General features: G+C 26.2%; 1 protein-coding gene and 1 pseudogene across 1 annotated transcript; one reads left to right on the top strand and one right to left on the bottom strand.

Moving 5' to 3' along the window:
- The first annotated feature begins 1,435 nt into the window (after positions 1-1,435).
- On the top strand, positions 1,436-3,062 carry LOC140671531 (uncharacterized; annotated as a pseudogene).
- A 1,947-nt stretch (positions 3,063-5,009) lies between these two features.
- LOC140672015 (proto-oncogene tyrosine-protein kinase ROS-like) lies at positions 5,010-17,193 on the bottom strand. Its single transcript, XM_072903815.1, is given in 10 exon segments — positions 5,010-5,821; positions 6,040-6,510; positions 10,372-10,496; positions 10,499-10,585; positions 10,742-10,849; positions 11,184-11,412; positions 11,414-12,680; positions 13,312-13,956; positions 14,089-14,189; positions 17,050-17,193. Coding segments are annotated over 10 exon segments (3,525 nt in total). The 3' UTR covers positions 5,010-5,473.
- Between the last annotated feature and the right edge of the window lie 1,637 nt (positions 17,194-18,830).

The following is an 18,830-nucleotide window of genomic DNA, read 5'->3' as shown; positions in this document are numbered from 1 at the left end:
AAACGAATAAAATCAAGTAAAAATTATATATTCATATAAATAATCTATTTTTCTAAGGTCTTAACTTGTTAATTACACACACACACGCACAAGACACACACACACACACACACACACACACACATATGTATATTAAAAAATAAAGACCGAAATGTTTGTATAATAAAAATTTCTTAATTTGAAATTTTTTTCTTTTTTTTTTTTTTGCGCACTTATACCGCTCGGCTCCTAAAGCCCTTTCATTTTATTTTTAATCTTTAATTGGAGAGTCTTTAGTCTTTATTCCATTAATGTTTATATAACAAAAGTAACATATGTAAGTATGTTTACATATTGCAAGAATTAAAATAGTGCTGTGATGCATAAAATAAAAATAGAGATTATTTTACCTCTGCAGGCATAAGCGTGTATGTACTGTTTTTAAGCAATAAAACTACAAAGTATATATCATACCATCCGAGATGACATTTGCGGAAGTCAACTCAATCAGTGTTAAAGATAGTGCAGAGAAAAATAGATTGATTATATGAATATAATTTTTACATGATAAATTTATTCGTTCGTGTCGTTGTGCAAAATATGCAAATATATATACATATATATTATATTCATATAATCATTTAAATTTAGATATAAATATCTAATAACGGAAAGCTGTCTTTTCAGTTCGTAGTTAGCAATGTAAAGAAGTGTATTGAATATTGTGCTTTTGTGAACATGTAAGTATTTATTGTTGAGTTATATTACTTTTTTGTCTTATTCTTGCCATTCATTGCTTTGAGATTATTGAAATTATAAAAATTCGTTAAATCATTATTGTGCATATACCTATAATGCAACATCGTAATGTACGGAAAACCGAAATGAAATGGAACAAGAATTAACTTGTTAATTACACACACACACGCACAACACACACACACACACACACACACACACATATGTATATTAAAAAATAAATCAATACTTTAGTCTTAAAAAATTTATTACATTAATAATAAAAAACAAATATTTAATTCTGCTATCGTTATTCATTTCTTGTCATTTTTCATATTATTCTCTTGTTCCGTATTTATAAAAAAATCATTTTTTTGTCAATGAAATGTTATGATTGATGGTTCAATGAATTTTTTGTAAGCATCTATACCAACAATAAAATTATTTTTATAAAATTATTTTCTGGTTACTTCAAATTTTAGAATTTCTATTCAATATCTTATACTGTAGTTTTTCTCTATCATCACAACATACACAAAATACAAAATTATTATTTTGTTTTAATGGCTTAATTTATTTTGCCTTATTATATTTTTATCAAGAGAAAGTAGGAGATGACATTACTATCATAGAAAGACAATTTTATTAATTGTGAAATTTATTCTTTTTTATATATAATAAAAGTTTGAGATATATATTAAAATTTTAATATTTCAGAATGCTGCAGTTTAATCCATACAACGTAATACTTTTACTTTCTGCAACTTTCACTGATTTGATTTATTAATAAACTCTGATAACTCTACAGGAAAGAGAAGTGAAAGAAAAAATTGAACGTATGCTGTTAGAAATAAAAGATGAAGAACAACTTCAACTAGAAGTGGAAGAAACATTAGATTTTTACGATGATATGAGATTCCAGAAGCGGAAGAAATTGATTTTTTAGAGACAAATGAAGAGAAAATCTATCTCTCAGAAGAAGTTATTTGTAGTTCTGTTGAAACAACAATATCGAATGACTGTAAAAGGCAAGCTGTGGAATACTGGAGGAGTGGTAAAACAAGACCAAGATTACTTGAAGGAGTTAAACAAAAATTTTAAAAAGTTACATCGATACGACAACTACGACGATGGGAAAACCAAATCATTCAAGGTGGTAGTAGGTTGGAAAAATTAAAAAAAATTTATGAATACACATTAAATCATTTTAATAAAGCATTTGAAAGAAAAATCATCATTCATAATATTGACATCGCTCGATGGGCTTTTCAAGCACAAGAAAAAGAAAATGTGTCAGGATTCAAAGCCTCCAAAACATGGGTAAACAGATTCAAAAAAGTACATAATATTGTGTCTCGGAAAATAACAAAATTTGTAACAAAAAAATCTGTGCTATCAAAAACAGACTTGGAAGATAAATGCGATACATTTATTACAAATGTAAAATATTATATTAATCGATATGGAGTGGAAAATATTTATAATTCGGATCAAAGTAGATTTCAGTTAGAATTTCATTCTGGTCGTACTTTAGCTGAAAAAGATATAAAAAAGGTAGAATCTGTAGTACAGTCTGCATCATCAACCATGCATAGCTATACAATTCAACCGACTATTTCGGCTGATGGCAGATTATTATCACCTCTTTTTATAGTTTTAAAAGAAATTACAGGAACATTTGGTCCAAGAGTACAGGAAACATTATTCAAGGCGCTTAATATCTTTGTTTTGGCTTCAACATCAGGCAAATTAACATTCGAATCATGTAAAAACTTGGTTAAAGGAAGTATTTTTTCCGAATGTCGGGCCACAATCGGTATTATTATTAGATTCATGGAGTGGACATTGTTCTAACATAATTTCAGAAACCAAACCAGATTCTGCAACAGATATTGTTTTCTTAACTATTCCCGCCGGTACAATGGGAAAAATACAGCCATTAAACGTATACGGATTTCGGTTGTGGAAGAATTTTATTAAACACTTTTCTGATACCGTTATGTTGTTAGATCTTGTTTTGGAACTTCATGCAAGAAATAATATCTTAAAATTACAATCATTAACACACTATCAGTTCTCGTCGCCCAGATTTCAAAATTTATTTAAATATGCGTGGTTTCAAAGTGGATACATACAGAATAGACCAACAGAGTTTGAAACACCATAGAATTTTATTTTAAAAAAATTCTAAAGTAAAATGCGATATTTTTGGCGAAACAGCAATAATAACTTGTTCTTGGTGTAAAAAATCGCTTTGCATAACACATTTTTTCTATGAACATCGTCTTTGTAATAAATATGTGCTATAAATGTAAGACATATATTTATGAACAAATTCTGTACTAATTTCTTTAAAAAAGATGTGTTTTTAAATTATTGATAAATACTGTTAAGGTTTTTGGCAGTTTTCCTTACCCATGCAACAAATGTTGGTATTCTTTTAGTTCTGCCTAATAAAAAATTCTTATTCATATGAAATTACGTTTGTAACAATTTCAACCTCTTTTTCGTCTTCTTTTCTTTCTTCTTTTTTTTGATATTTTAACTTTTTTTCTATTCCTTCTTTTATTTTTATTTTATAGTATTTTTTAATCAATAAACTCATTAAATTAAATTATATATTAAATTATATTTAATAATTATATAAATTTATATTTACAATTATATATGCAAATGTGAAATATAATATTACTATTTCTTTTATTCTTTAATTTATTTTCTAATATGTTGCGTATTATGTCATTAAAATTAATCTATTTTTATGTTCCAATATATGCATAACATAAATATATACACAAGAGGCTTTTATTGAATGTGTCGCAACTAAAGAAATAACGCAACAGAACTTATAGCGCAGCGCCTATAGCACGAAATTATCATCTTGTTTTCTCAAAATTAATTCGTGGAACCCACATATTATTATACATGGATGAATTTGACTTTTGATATTCTTTAATTTTTGTTCTTAAAAAATTTTTTTAAGTTTGCAAAATAAGGAGTGGGGGTAGAGTAAATTAAAAAATTTGAAAAATATTTTTGAAACATTTTTGAAAAATACAACTATTGTAAAGAGTACAAAATACCATAAAACTTTCGTATAAAACATTTTTTCATATGTCCCATAATTACAAAGATATTCCCTAAAAACGAAAAATTCGTTATTCTTCGAGGGATTGTTTCAACCTCTAAACGTTGAGATACGCCGCTAAAAAAAAAATATGGGTCTAATATTTTTTTATGTTCTACAACATATCCAAAGCTCATTAAAATCGATGAGAGACACTTCCGGCAGTTCCCTTGTTAGTGAAAAAAAGAAAAGGAAAAGAGAAACGTGAAACATTTTAAGATGATAAGAATTGTTATAAGTAAATTTCGTTAATTACAAGCATATTTTTTCCAATTTGAATTTTTTTATATATTTTTTGTCTAACTGAGAAAATATAAAAGAAATAAAAGAGTACGTACTACTCGAGCAAATGTAATATAAATTTAATTTAACAATAAAATAGTTTAAATAATAGTTTTTCTAAAATTAAAAATGAAACGTACATATTCTAAGGCTACTTTGTACAGAAAAATAAAAAGAGGAACAGTTGCATGCTTAGAATTATCACAAGATTGCTTCTCTGATAATAATGATTTATTAACATCAAATAATAATGATGAAAATGTACTTAATGCAATCGCAGAAAATGTAAAAAACTTGGATATAGATAATAATGATGAATTACATTCTTCCATGAATATAGACTATTTTGATAATTTATATGATTCTCCTAGCCAATCTTATGATAATTCTGGCGATGTTATTAATTATAATAATCCAATGTATTTGGAACACACTATTGTAGAAGATAATGCTCAAGATAGTTTTAGTAACAAACTGCAATTATGAGCAGTAACTCATAAAATTCCACATAACGCTTTAAGAAGTCTATTAAAATTATTACAATCAATACCAAAGATTATTTTACCTCAGGATCCTAGGACATTACTTTGTACTCCTCGATACATATTTTCCAAATCTGTAGCACCAGGAATTTATTCACATATTAGGATTAAAACTGTAGTTAAAAAACTTATTAATTTCTTAAATAACCAGGAAAAATTAATTTATTAATTAACATTGACGATTTGCCTATTAGTAAAAGTTCAAGCAGTCAAATATATCCCATTTTATGCTCATTAGCTGAATATCCTCAATATGTTTCTGTTATTGGTATATATCATAGTTATAAAAACTCTAATAATGCTAATGATTTTTTATAAGACTTTTTTATAGAAGCTATAGATTTATCGCAAAAAGGTTTGACATATATATAACAATCATAATATACCATTTTTAATCAAAGCATTTATTTGTGATGCTCCAGCTAAATCTTTTATTACCTATTGCAAAGGTCATATTGGATTCTTTTCATGTACCAAATGCATGCAAAAAGGAAAATATGTAAAAGGAAGAGATTAATCTTATTTATCCTAAGATTAATTGTAAGAAAAAAACAAATAAAAATTTTCGTGATAAAATACAACATGAACATCATTTAGGAAAATCAATTTTAAAAAATATATACCTAACGTTGATATGGTTAAAAGCTTTCCTCTTGATTATATGCATTTAATATGTTTAGGTGTAGTAAAAAAAATTATTTTGAATATATGGCTTTTTGGACCTGTTGCGCATAAATTTTATTTTTCAATGCAGTAGCATATGATGTGTATCCATAAAAAACATTAACATACTTTTTGTGCTCACTTAATGCTCGAATATCAGATTCAGCACTGCATCTACTGTACTGTTTTTAAGAGCTACGATAGTTTCGAGACAAAGTTTAAACTTTGGTCTAGCATTCACAGTACTCCAGCAATGCATCATTAACTGATACAATGAAACTGGACAGTTGAGAGGCATTTGCAATCTGCCTCCTGCACGTACGTAATCTATCACTTCGGAATTTGTCCTGCCAAAGTAAGGTTGCTCACCCAACGATGTAATCTCCCACATTAGTACTCCGAATGACCAAACGTCGCTTTTAGAAGTAAATATTCCCATGGCCAGAGATTCAGGTGCCATCCAGCGAACAGGAAGCAGACCTTTTCCTTTCTAAAATATGATTTTAATAAAGTAAATTCTTTTATTCAAATTATTAATTTCTGAAATAAGTGTGCTTAAGCAGAAAACATTCACTCATATTTTACTTTATATAAATAACATAATTTATTTCTCTTAAATTTTATTTAAAGTAAAAATGTACAATATTATTACGGCAAAACAAATAAAAAATATATTTAAAAGTTCATTTTTTTAAATTTTGTATTTACCTTACGGTAATAATCATTTTTGTAAACATCTCTAGCTAGTCCAAAATCGCCAATTTTTACGACACGGTTCTCGCGATCTTTCGCGGATACTAAGCAGTTCCGGCATGCAAGATCTTTATGTACGAAACGCAACTTTTCCAGATAGCAACAGCCTCGCGCAACATCCTCACATATGGCAAGCAAATCTTGTAGACGTAGAGCGTGCGAATCTGACGGTTCTAATGTTCGACTCTCTCTCAAATATTTCAACAGATCAGTTTCCATTAATTCCAACACAAGTAATGGAGAACCTTTGTCTAAACAGACACCCAACAGTTTTAATACATGTTTGTGTCGAAAGTGATCCATAAGCCTGGCTTCTTGCAAGAATTCCTTTTTCTCTTTCGAGGAAGCACTTTCTTCTAACATCTTTATAGCAACGGGTGTTTTTATGCCCGGTTCTTCTAAATCCTTGACAGTTCCTTGATACACCTACAAAATTTTGAAATTAAGTTAAATACAGTTAACTAATTTTTATGTGTAGAAAAACATACATAGTTTAATGTGTCCTGTGATATATTTTATTTTTTATTAAACAATTTAATGAAACATATATAAATAAGTGGAAAAATTTATACGTATGTATAGGTACATCAGTTATTTATCGGCCCGAATGTCGTAATGGAACTATTCTCAGGCCGCTATCGTACTTGCTATACATAAAAATAACAATATCTATACGTGTGTTTAAATCAACTCATGGTAGTTCTATAATCTCAAGACTCGATCTATTACCTTACAATTCGATCAGCCTGACCACTAATCGTCCCGCTTATCACATTCAAAATTACAAATTACAAACGCATGAGTAAATACAAGTAATAACTGTATTATTACGCTTGTTTCCAATAAAATATGTAATAGCAGAAATAGAACTAAAATATTCTATCTTGTCTTAATCGACACATAACAAAACATATATATTTATAAGTATGTGGGTAACTACAAAAAAATAGAAGTAAAAATAAATACTACTAAAATAATACTAGTATATACGTATATAAGAAACTTTAATTTATATTGCCCATGGTCTCATATTTGATACCTTTAAGGTTCCGCGATTTGAGATTCATGATAATTGAAATTTTTTGACATTTGTTATTACGTAACGATAATTTTTCTCCAACACACGATCAAGCATACCTTTGATTTGGTATCAATTTTTGTGGAGTCTCCAGTGTCTCCAGAATCGAAATTTCTTTTCATTACTTTATCACCTATGTATATTATAACATTTTTTTATTGCTTCGGGATCTTTAATCAAATGCCCTCATTAGTTATTATATAGACTAATTGTAAGTAATATAACTATGTCTGGAAGAATCGACATTTATTTAATCGTAATTCTAAAAAATTCGCGACAAGTAAATTAAAAACTATTTTCAACACTAAAAAATCATATTCTAATGTTTCGATTACAACAAGGAAATTATCCAGGTGATCGATATTTCTCTGGCATTAATTTGATCCATAAATATTTGCGTATCATATTAACAGAAAAATTAAGGAGTTTGTTTGCTATCTACAGTAAGCTAAGATGCTGACGGAATCGCAACGTTTGTAAGCAAATTTTGTCTTTGTTCAACATTAACCATATTCGGAGTTTTTTATTTATGTTTAATATGTTAACTGTCTGATTTAATCAATTGTTTAGAATGTTTATTGAAAAATTCCTGATGATCGGCACTTAAATTTACTAATAATATTAACTAACTCTTAATCTCAACGATTGATTCTTAGATTTTTGCTTTCAGAAATATGACAATTTTATGAGACATATTGATTCTCCTAACAATTGAACTAGAGAGGATCAATGTACTATATGAAAAATGTTGTCTACTTTTACATCCTTGTCGGTATGCGTTTATTGCGTCTCCGGTTTGACATATTGCGTTAAGCTTTCATTCTTTGTCGGCATGCGTTTATTGCGTTTCCGTTATAACACATTGCGCTAAACTTTCAATCTTCGTTTAACGTTAGTTTTTCTTTACACAACATGTATAAATTAATTTTTGCGCTGAGGATGACTTGAATGATCGGGTCGAAACGTCCGCCTATTATATTATTTTATTTCTATTTAAACTGTCTTAAACAGTCTTGATTACATGCTCTATATTTGTTATTTTTCTTTATTATATTATTCTATTATATTAATCTGACAATGTTATGTAATTGTTATGTCTGATATAATTAAATTTGGTTTATCGCAAAATCGACGTCATTACAGAGACCTGTTATTCAAGCTCCTGTAAGCCATTTCTTATAATTTTTAAATTATGTGCAGCAATCGCTTAAGTTTTATGATTATTATTATATTTAGATATATTAAAAACTAGGTGTTAAGAAAGTAAATTAATATTAAAAATAACCTATTTTTTATAAAATATAATTTATTATTGTTAAATCTTAAGATACTGTTAAATCTTAAACAAAGAAGAAACAATTTTCTTTTTTATAACACAAAATTATCTTTAGTTATCTTATAAAACAGCATCGTTCTGATATCTGTTATTGTATGTTCACTGATACGGGAACATCGTGAACCCGGAAATTCTGATTTTAGTGAAACTTTGCACACATATAAAGGGGGTAAATAAATGAATTTAGAAATTTTCAGTTAATGCCCAAAAACGATTCTAAGGGATGAAACCACCCCTTATATATACAGCTGTTTTTCGGTTTTCTCTATATATCTCGAAAATTATTAGAGATATCGAAAAATGTTTTATACAAAAGTTTTATGATAAAAAATCCTCTATTTAACCACATTAATACAATTTTGAAAAAATAATTTAAAAAAATTTTTTTTTAAATCTTTAAAAAAAATTATTTTTAAAAAATTTCATTAATCTATTCAAATAGAAGTGTTTTTATCATGAAACTTTTGTATAAAACATATTTTGGTATCTCGAGTAATTTTCATACAAGTCATATTAATTTATCTTAAAACGTATTTTTTTCATTCTTTAATTTACGAAAGATTACTTCATCAAAAACTACACATTATTTTCTGTGATTAAACAAACTCATTATCATATTTTCTAAATAAATAAATTTTGTAAAAATATTTCTACATTGCATTAAAACGTAACTTAAGAAATTATCGAGTTTATATAATCACACTTAACATATCATCAACTTTAGAATTAATGCACGCGGTTTGCATGTGATTTTTTCACTTATAACTATAATTTTGATTTTGTTTAATCAGAGAAAATAATGCGTAATTTTTGATGAAGTAATCTTACGTAAATTAAGGAATGAAAAAAATATGTTTTAAATCAGTATGACTTGTATTACAAAAACATATCAAAAAAATATATTATAATGAAGATATATTAAAATTAATATTCCATATAAATAAAATTATAATAACTAAATTCGGCGAGTGGAATAGAACTATTAATCATTAACAATTTAATTGTGTAGTATTAAGGTGGGAAAAAAACCTTAAAAAATTTTTAATTTCAATAAAACTGTAATATGTAGAGTTTTATATTAATTTCTTAACTTACAATACATAATATGTAAGTACATAGGTAAGTAAATTTAGAAATATTTAATTCCGGCCTGAAAATGCTTCTAGGGTGAAACCATACCTCATATGAAGAGTAGTTTTTTATATATCTTGAAAATTATTCGAGATACCAAAATATGTTTTATACAAAAGTTTCATGATAAAAACATCTCTATTTGACTAGATTAATAAAGTTTTTTAAAAATAATTTTTTTTCAAAGATTTAAAAAAAAAATTTTTTTAATTATTTTTTCAAAATTGTATTAATATGGTTAAACACAGGACTTTTAATCATAAAACTTTTGTATAAAACATTTCTCGATATCTCCAATAATTTTCGAGATTTGTAGAGAAAACTGAAAAACGACTTTATATATAAGGGGTGGTTTCATCCCTTAGAATCATTTTTGGGCAGCAACTGAAAATTTTTAAATTCATCTATTTACCCCCTCTATATGTGTACAAAGTTTCACTAAAATCAGAATTTCCGGGTTTGCAAGGTTCCCTTGTGAGTAAAGGGTTAATGTATATTGCATATGTTTATATTTACTTCTATGAGTAGTTTTTTGAAATTCGTTATCAAATAACAGATAATGCAATATAACATCTCAGTATATATCAAGTTCCTCCTACACATGCGTAATATTTTATATTATATAGTTTCTTCTAAAAAATTGATTTTTGTCTCTATTAAAAAACGTGTATTTATATCACTTTATTAATTAAAAATTAAAATGATTTAAAATATAAAATACAATGAGAAAATCTGCTTTTACCATTCCGAATGCGCCACTGCCAAGAAGTTTTGATAGTGTGATTGCCTCACGTTTAATTTTGTTTAGTGCATATTCATCCGAATTATATTGCAACATAGGATTATGTAACATATTAATCTGAAGATTCCTGGTATCTCATGCAGAACAGCTAATTCGATGTCGGTCCCTATCGGAAGCAAAACTTCCCCGGTAGTTTCTTTCTGTTGTCGATACACTGTCAATAAAATTACAATATACTTACACAATAATGCATTTTAAAATTTAAAATTGCTTTAATAACAAATAAAATAAATATTTTCAAAAAACTTATAGATGCTACATTTGATACAGTCTGTAATTAAAGACCGGAACGTGTGTCAAATATACTTACAATAATAAAAGTAGTAGATGCAGATTACTGTAACTATAGCGACAAAGCTTAAAATCAATGGTAGATAATATTGTTTAGCCGATATTTCAGGAGTGCTTGAAATAACACCTAAGTAAAGAGAAAATATAGTTTTAATGCATTTGTTTTATATTTGAAAATATATTTTGACTTATATTATTAATAAAAATTTTAGTAATTATTTACATTAAGGATGACATCACAGATTTTAATGACTTTGACAACATATATCGTTCGTAATGTAAATAATTACAAAAATTTTTAGCTTTTTATATTTTGTAAGCACTTTTATATCTAAAACAAACATATAATATTATAATATTATTCGTTTATTAACAGAAATTTATAAATTTAAAAATTTTGAGAAATGTTTTTTAAAATATTTAAAATAAGTATAAATTTGTCAGAATTTTCACTTGCTTACCAAGTGTTGAAAAAGTGAATCTCTCATTAGACGGCCATATAAAGTCTTCCTCGTACTCGAGATACCTCAATTTCAAACGAAACTTGTATATAGTTTCCGGCTGTAAGTTTCCTATGTAATGTGTTACTTTTTCGGTATTTTCCACCTTAATTTTGTTCACTATTTGCCATTTTTCTATTGCAACCTTCGTATAGTCTAGCATACAAAGAATCGTCGGTTTGATGTTGAAAAACCCAAGAGACGGTCAAGCTATTTACACTGACTTCGTCTAAAGTTATATTATTCGGTTCAAAGTACATGTAAACGACCATACTTAAACTATCGTTGTAGAAATTGCTGAAATTAACTGGATAAACACGCACGTATATCCAATATGTTTCTCCTGGTAGCAATTCCTGAATCTTTGTAAAAAACTTGCCATCTGCTGTACGTTTCGGCATATTGATAACTTCTATTCCGTTTCGTTGCGTGTCATTCATCGAAGTAAATGACTTTCAATGCATTTCATAAATCACGACCACACAGTTTAATTTCTTGGGCGGCATCCATTGAACTACCGTTACAGTAGGCGTCAGAACATGAATAGTTATGTGTTCCGGTGCATTGAGCTTCCCCGGCTTAGTTTTTATTGTCGTGGCATTTGAGCTTAATAATGGCTCCATTGATAATTTGTCAAAATAAAAATTACTTAAAGCTAACTTTAACGTGTACTCTGTAAGCGGCGTTAAATTCGGAATCTCGTAAAACCGCTCATATGTCTGCACAATAAATTTATTGAACCTGTTAGTGTCATTGTCCAAACAATGACTATAGATGGTATATAAGGTGGCAGGTAAATTGTACTTTTTGCATCCACTTTTGGGAATCGGTTCCGGAAGATTTACGCTGATGTTATTTGTCGCTACCATTATTTGTCCAATATTATAATCGTTTTTGTCAGGTGTCAAACACCTTGTGGGTGGATATGATTGTAAAGATTTATCAAAAGCGTGAAATTCATGTATATGAAGCGTCGTAAAATCTGTATTTGTTATTGGAGGCATTTTTATCATTTGTACATATTTAAATGCGTTTTCTGTACTCTCTAGAAGTGCGTACCTTTTTTTCAAAATATAGATTCTATTACTATAGAATGTAAAAATGTAAATATTTGTCTTGTCAGCTTTTAAAGAGTCGAAACTTATTTCATTGCTAATAATTGTGTTATTTAAAATCAAATTGCACATACAGATAAAAATATCTGTTACAATCAACAGATTTTCCGTATCTTTCTCGAGTATCCAGTAAATTAACACTTTCTTATTAGCATTTACGTCGATTTTTATAGAACGATAGACGTATTTTGAATTATCGAAATATGGGCAAGAGCACATGTCGGATGCATTTTTCTGAATATGTTGCACATTTTTTTCTTCCAGATCAAGTTGCATTATATCATATTGAGTATGTCTTATTTCATATTGAGAATATACCGAATGAAATATGTAATATAAAATTCTAAAAGTTATATACATTAAATTACTTATTATATAATATTGTTTGAATAGTATCAGAAACTCATGTAATGAATATTCGAAATTCTAAAATTATATGTACATATTTACTTATAATATACATATTTACTTATAATTTTTGTATAAAGATTGGCGCAAACCTAGTGATATACTTTATACCGCTGTTTTTTTGCGATATTATAACTAACGATAAAATATAGTATATACCAGATTCTATAATATATTACTTTTTTTCCGCTACATTTTTCTTTAAGATGGCCAAGAAAGTGAACTCAGAGGCATTATTATTATTAACAATGACTTTAAAGACAAAGAAGGATTATTTAAAGTTTATAGGCCAGAACTTGGAGAGTTTTTTGTCATTTATTCCAAATATTTTTAGTATTTGTTTCAAATATTTGTCATTTATTTTAAATATTTTCATCATTTATTTCAATCAATTGTTGTACATATAAACTAATTAGCTACAGTTTTATAGTTTTGCTTTATAGTATAGCGCTCAGTCTATGCCGGTCTTAACTCATGATATTAATTAGAAGACATATAAATTTATTACAAGAAGTTACAAATCTATAACAGAAACTTTTTTTTTAGATAGATAAAAGTTAATATACCCCGTAAATGGTTGTATCACTAAATTATACAACTCCACGTTATATATCTCCAAATCTATCTCATCGTATTTGATTATGCCATTTTCCCACATTGTTAAATCAAATTTCACAACATATGTTGGATCGAATCCTTCTATCCAGTACAGACTTCTTGCTATCCAGTCGATACAAAGAACAGTCACAATTTTCTTACGAGTAGCTATTTTTGTGATATTATTTTTATTCATCTCCAATATCATTACGTCACCCATGATGTTACTCCAAAAAATTTTGTGTTCCGCTATTAAGTAATCTGTTGCTACTATGTAGCTATTATTTTTCACAAAGAGAGTAACAGTGGTATTTGAATCCAGATCCCATATACAGACATTCGAATCTGATATCTTTAATAATTGAGGTATCGGATTTTCGTGCATAGTTGATACGTTGATTAAATCTGTGTAAGGACTAACACCAACTTTAGTACAAGTTCGTACTTGGAAGTAGTATGTCGTGTTAGGTTTCGAATTATGCAACGTAAACTCCAATGTTGTAGCTAAGAAACATTTATCATCGCAGATTTTAATTTTTTTTAGGTTTTCAATTAACCAACACTGCACTATGTATCCTTGTATCACTTCGTTCATAAATTCAGGTTGGTTCCATCTACAAAAAAAATAAAATCTTAGTTTTTTATATTTCAATTAATAAAATTGTAATAAAATTAACATTTTCATATATGTTTTAAATTTTTTTAAGATACTAAAAAAATACAGGCTGAAAATTCAGATTCTTTACCTGAATATTATAGAAATATTGTCTCTTTTGTTCATGAATCCATGGTAGAACTCTACAAATGTTCTGGGAGATGTTGGTTTGTGCAAAATGCTTTCTAGAGACTTTAAAATCATGTTGACATAATTATACAAGAACATTAAGCTTTTTTGAGTAGTCAAAAAGAAAATTAAAGAGAAATAAAGAAAATAAAATATAAAATAAAAACATTAATACAGCAAGAAATATATAGTATTGATTTTTAAAATAATAAAATAATATAAAAGAAGTCTACGTGTTTTAACAATAAGGCTTAAATAAGTAATTTAGAGCAAAGACACATAAGTATAAAATTTTAATAAAGAGCTAAACGTACCTCGAAAACCTATCGATTAAGAAATAAAAAGTATAATATGTGATTTCTTTAAAAGAAACAAAAAATCTAGCAAAAACCTAAAAAATGAATAATGAAATTGTCGGGATTATTTTAAATCTATTAATTTTGTATATAATTAATATATCTCTTTTTCTCTCTTTTTGACAGATTAAAATTGATATTCTTTTTGCTATTGAAAGATATTTTTTTTTAGATTTGATTTTTAATCTCTTTTGAATATAAATTACTTTTACAATTTTTTTTAGTAGATTTTTTACTAACGTTTTATGCGTTTGATTTTATTTGATGTTGGTTTGTGTAAAATGCTTTCTAGAGACTTTAAAATCATGTTGACATAATTATACAAGAACATTAATTTTTTTTGAGTAGTCAAAAAGAAAATTTTAGAGAAATAAAGAAAGAAAAAAATGTAAAATAAAAAAATTAACACAGCAAGAAATATATAGTATTGATTTTTAAAATAATAAAATAATATAAAAGATGTCTGTGTATTTTAAAAATAAGACTTAAAAAAGTAATTGTTAATTTAGAGCAAAAACACATAAAAAGTTTTCAATAAGAAGTTGAATGTACTTCAAAAATTTCTTATTAATTAAAAAATAAAATGTTTAATATTTACGATTTCGTTAAAAGAAACAAAAAACGTAGCAAAAATGATTAATGAAATTAATGGCTTTATTTTAAATCTATTAATTTTGCATACAATATATATATATATATATATATATACATATATATATTTCTTTTCTCTTTTTTGACAGAATGAAATTTATATTCTTTTTGCTGTTGAAAGAAATTTTTTTAGATTTGATTTTCACTTTCTCTTAAATATAAATTTCATTTACAATTTTTTATCGTAGATTTTTTTACTAACGTTTTATACATTTGTTTGCAACTTACCAATAGGTTTTGAGATCATAGACATATTTGCAAATGGAACTTTATCGATATTTACATTATCAAGGTTAAATTTTTAATTTTGTAAAATGTAATAATTGTTATTTTGAGACGCTGGAATATCCTTGATAAAATATAACATACAAAAAAGTTGAAAAAGTGAACATTAAAAAAAAATAAATATTATTCAGCCAGAAACGTGAAGCTATTTCTGATTTTTTTAATAATAAGTAATATATGTAGAAATAAGTATAATTGAAATTTTTGTAAATGTTTGAATTAACTTACATCTCACAAATTATTTTTATTTAAACATATACATATACAGTACATTTCTAAGTAAAGCAAATTTTGTAGCACTCTCTTTTAATTTCCAAGAGATATGGGATTTTAAAATATCATAATTTTTATATACTTACTTGTATTATCTTCATGTTATATCATACATGCATGTATGTTTATATTTTTGTGTACATTTATTCGTTATTCCATCACTGTTACTAAGATTACTGTTTAACTTTGCTAAGAATTTCTTTTTACTTATTTTTATAATTAACTTAAAAGTATTAACTTTTTCAATTAATTTAACTTTTAAAATTAATTAAATTTTTTAAAATTAACTTGAGCTTTACTATGACCCTCGCACGTACTACGTCTTTCTAATAAAAATGAAAACATCTTGAAAACATATCAAGATTAAAGTTATGGACTATAAACTTCTTTTTGTTAAAATATCTTAAGAAACATAATAGAACACCATAAAATTCAAAACAAGCATTACTTAGAAATGTACCCTCTTTAATATATATTAAAATAAAAATAATCCGTGAGTTGTAAGTTAATCCGAACATTTATCACATTTATTTCGATAAGAATGTTATACACATAGCTATTATTGACTATACATATATATGTACAATAAAAATGATATATAAATTCGAGCACATGACGAATGATTGCTGTTGAATATTTTGTTAGTTGAAACTATTGAACTTTAAAGTTAACTGATACAATTCCAAGTTCCATTATACCAATATTCCACTTTCAATATTTTATTCACTATTTTAATATTCAATATTAGCTTTGTTTTGTTACATATATGTATTAAATTATCCTTAATTGAAAAAATTATGTTAGGAATTTTCTAAATTCGTAAATTTTCTTTTTCTAATTTCGTAAAAAAATTAATTTATTACAAATCTTATTATATCAATAAAAATTTTTACAAATATCCAGAAAAACAAATAAGTTTTAAAAATTGAAGAAGAATCATATAAAAATCAATTCAATAGTGTCATCATATGTAATGTATTAATGCAGCTAAAAGAACATATAAAACAATGAAATAATCTTAACAGTCGACCTAACTGGCAAAAGATGTTTATTTAATTCTTATGAAATGTTATACATAACGTTTCAACCCTTGGTTTGGGACTTCTTTAGATGTTCAAGTTCTAAAGAACCGAAAGTTGTCAAATAAAAAAGCGAATAAACGTCAGGATTATGAAACGTTGTAAAACAAAAAACATATAAATACATAGACATAACATAGAACATATAAAATTTTTTTTATTATTATATATGCATTATCTATGTTATTATTATATAGGTTTAATTTTCAAACATTAATAAACTATTAGCTGCAAAAACATTCAATTATCTTTTTTTAATTAGGATAAAATATCTCTTACCTGCGTAAAATTTAAATCCAAGCATACTGGTACGTATTCTTCTTGAAGGTTGTCCGAAGCGACATAATTTTTTGATAAAAGTGTTATAGCTATCTTTGTTAGTAGTGATTCTTTCAATAAAATGCATAATATTGTTCCAAACATAATAATAATCTTCTTTTTTCATAAATGTTTGAACTCAATTAATTTCAGCTCAATCTTAAATTAGCGATTTTGTTTTTCTTAATCTGAATGAGTTTGACTTATTAAATGAATCAATGACCTGTCACATTTTTTAGAAAATATTTTTACAACTTGATTTACAACTTGAATCATAGGTTATTATTTTGCAATATTATATTTTAAGATTTTTTTATCCCCGATCATTAAATGTATCTTACTATCAAATTAGGGTTCTCTCTCTCTCTCGCTCGCTCGCTCGCTTTCTCTTCTCCCCCTAGTAAAGTAAATAATAAATAATTTCTATGATTTCTTTTTTGATGGAAGTCGATAACAAAGCAAAGTGATATGTATTTATTTAATTGTATTTGAAGACAATATAATTATTAGCTTTTTGGTAATTTCTTTTATATCGCAATATAGAAAAGCAATAAAAAAAGATGTAATCGAACAAATTATACCAATTCGAAAATTATAGAATGATTGATATTGTACCACTTTCACCGTTATTTACAAACATAAAATATTACTAAATCCACATAGAGATTTTTTGTTTTATAAAGAATGTAATAAGTTGTAATTATTCTTTTTTACATATCATATTATATATATTATATGTTTTTCAGTATCCACTATTCGTGCACGTTGTTCTGTGATTTATATGACGTGGTTTGAATCAAGTTACATATATGTATTGCAGTTGTTTTATAGCAGAGATGGCAATAGCAACTGATTCCAATGTCACTCAATCATGTTTTATTATACGATGAAGCTTTATTCGCTCCTTTCGTTTTTGATTCATTTCTCTTTACAATGATATTCGGCACTACTGGAAAAAAGCTGGGGTTTTTAAAGATTATTTAATAAATATAAAAAATTAAAATAACTATATATACATAGCTGTTTATTAAACTTTATTAAAGCTTTTATTTTAATTTGTTCCTAAATAATGTCTTCTTTAATATTAAAGACATGTTTAATGTATACAAAAATATTTTTTTATTATAAAAAGACTATAACAAATTCTAGACAAAGTAATTACGTATTTAATACATTACGCGCAATAATATACATGTATCTGTAGGTACACACGTTAGGTAATAAATCTAAATGTAAATAGAACTACTATGTAAATAGAAATAATAAACTATATTAAAGTACAAATTATATTAAACTATATTAAAGTTCTCCATTAATTTTACTCTTTATATGCATTATAGATTAGTAAAAATATCTATATATGTCATATGTCTGTACAAAATCAACTATTTTTCTTTTCTTTTTTTTAATTGAAAGAATGTTTTTTGTTGTAAAATTTTGGGTTCATTTTTTCTCTCTTATTAATCCATATAATAAAGGAAATACAGTATTATGTAATTAATATATATATATATATTATACTGTTGTATAGTTGTAAATATAAAACTGTCTATAATGGTTCGATGATATTTAAGTCGAGTGACTGTGCTGGTCAGGGAAGATGCTGAAGTTCATTTTGATATGTATATATATATATATATATATATATATATATATATATATATATATATATATATATATATATATATAAAATAAACTGTAGGTAAGCTCTAAATAAAATCAATATTTTAACTCAAGGCATT

The sequence above is a fragment of the Anoplolepis gracilipes genome, chromosome 12 (assembly GCF_047496725.1).
Source record: "Anoplolepis gracilipes chromosome 12, ASM4749672v1, whole genome shotgun sequence".
Classification (NCBI taxonomy): Eukaryota; Metazoa; Arthropoda; class Insecta; order Hymenoptera; family Formicidae; genus Anoplolepis; species Anoplolepis gracilipes.
This window is presented reverse-complemented; position numbering and strand designations above follow the sequence as displayed.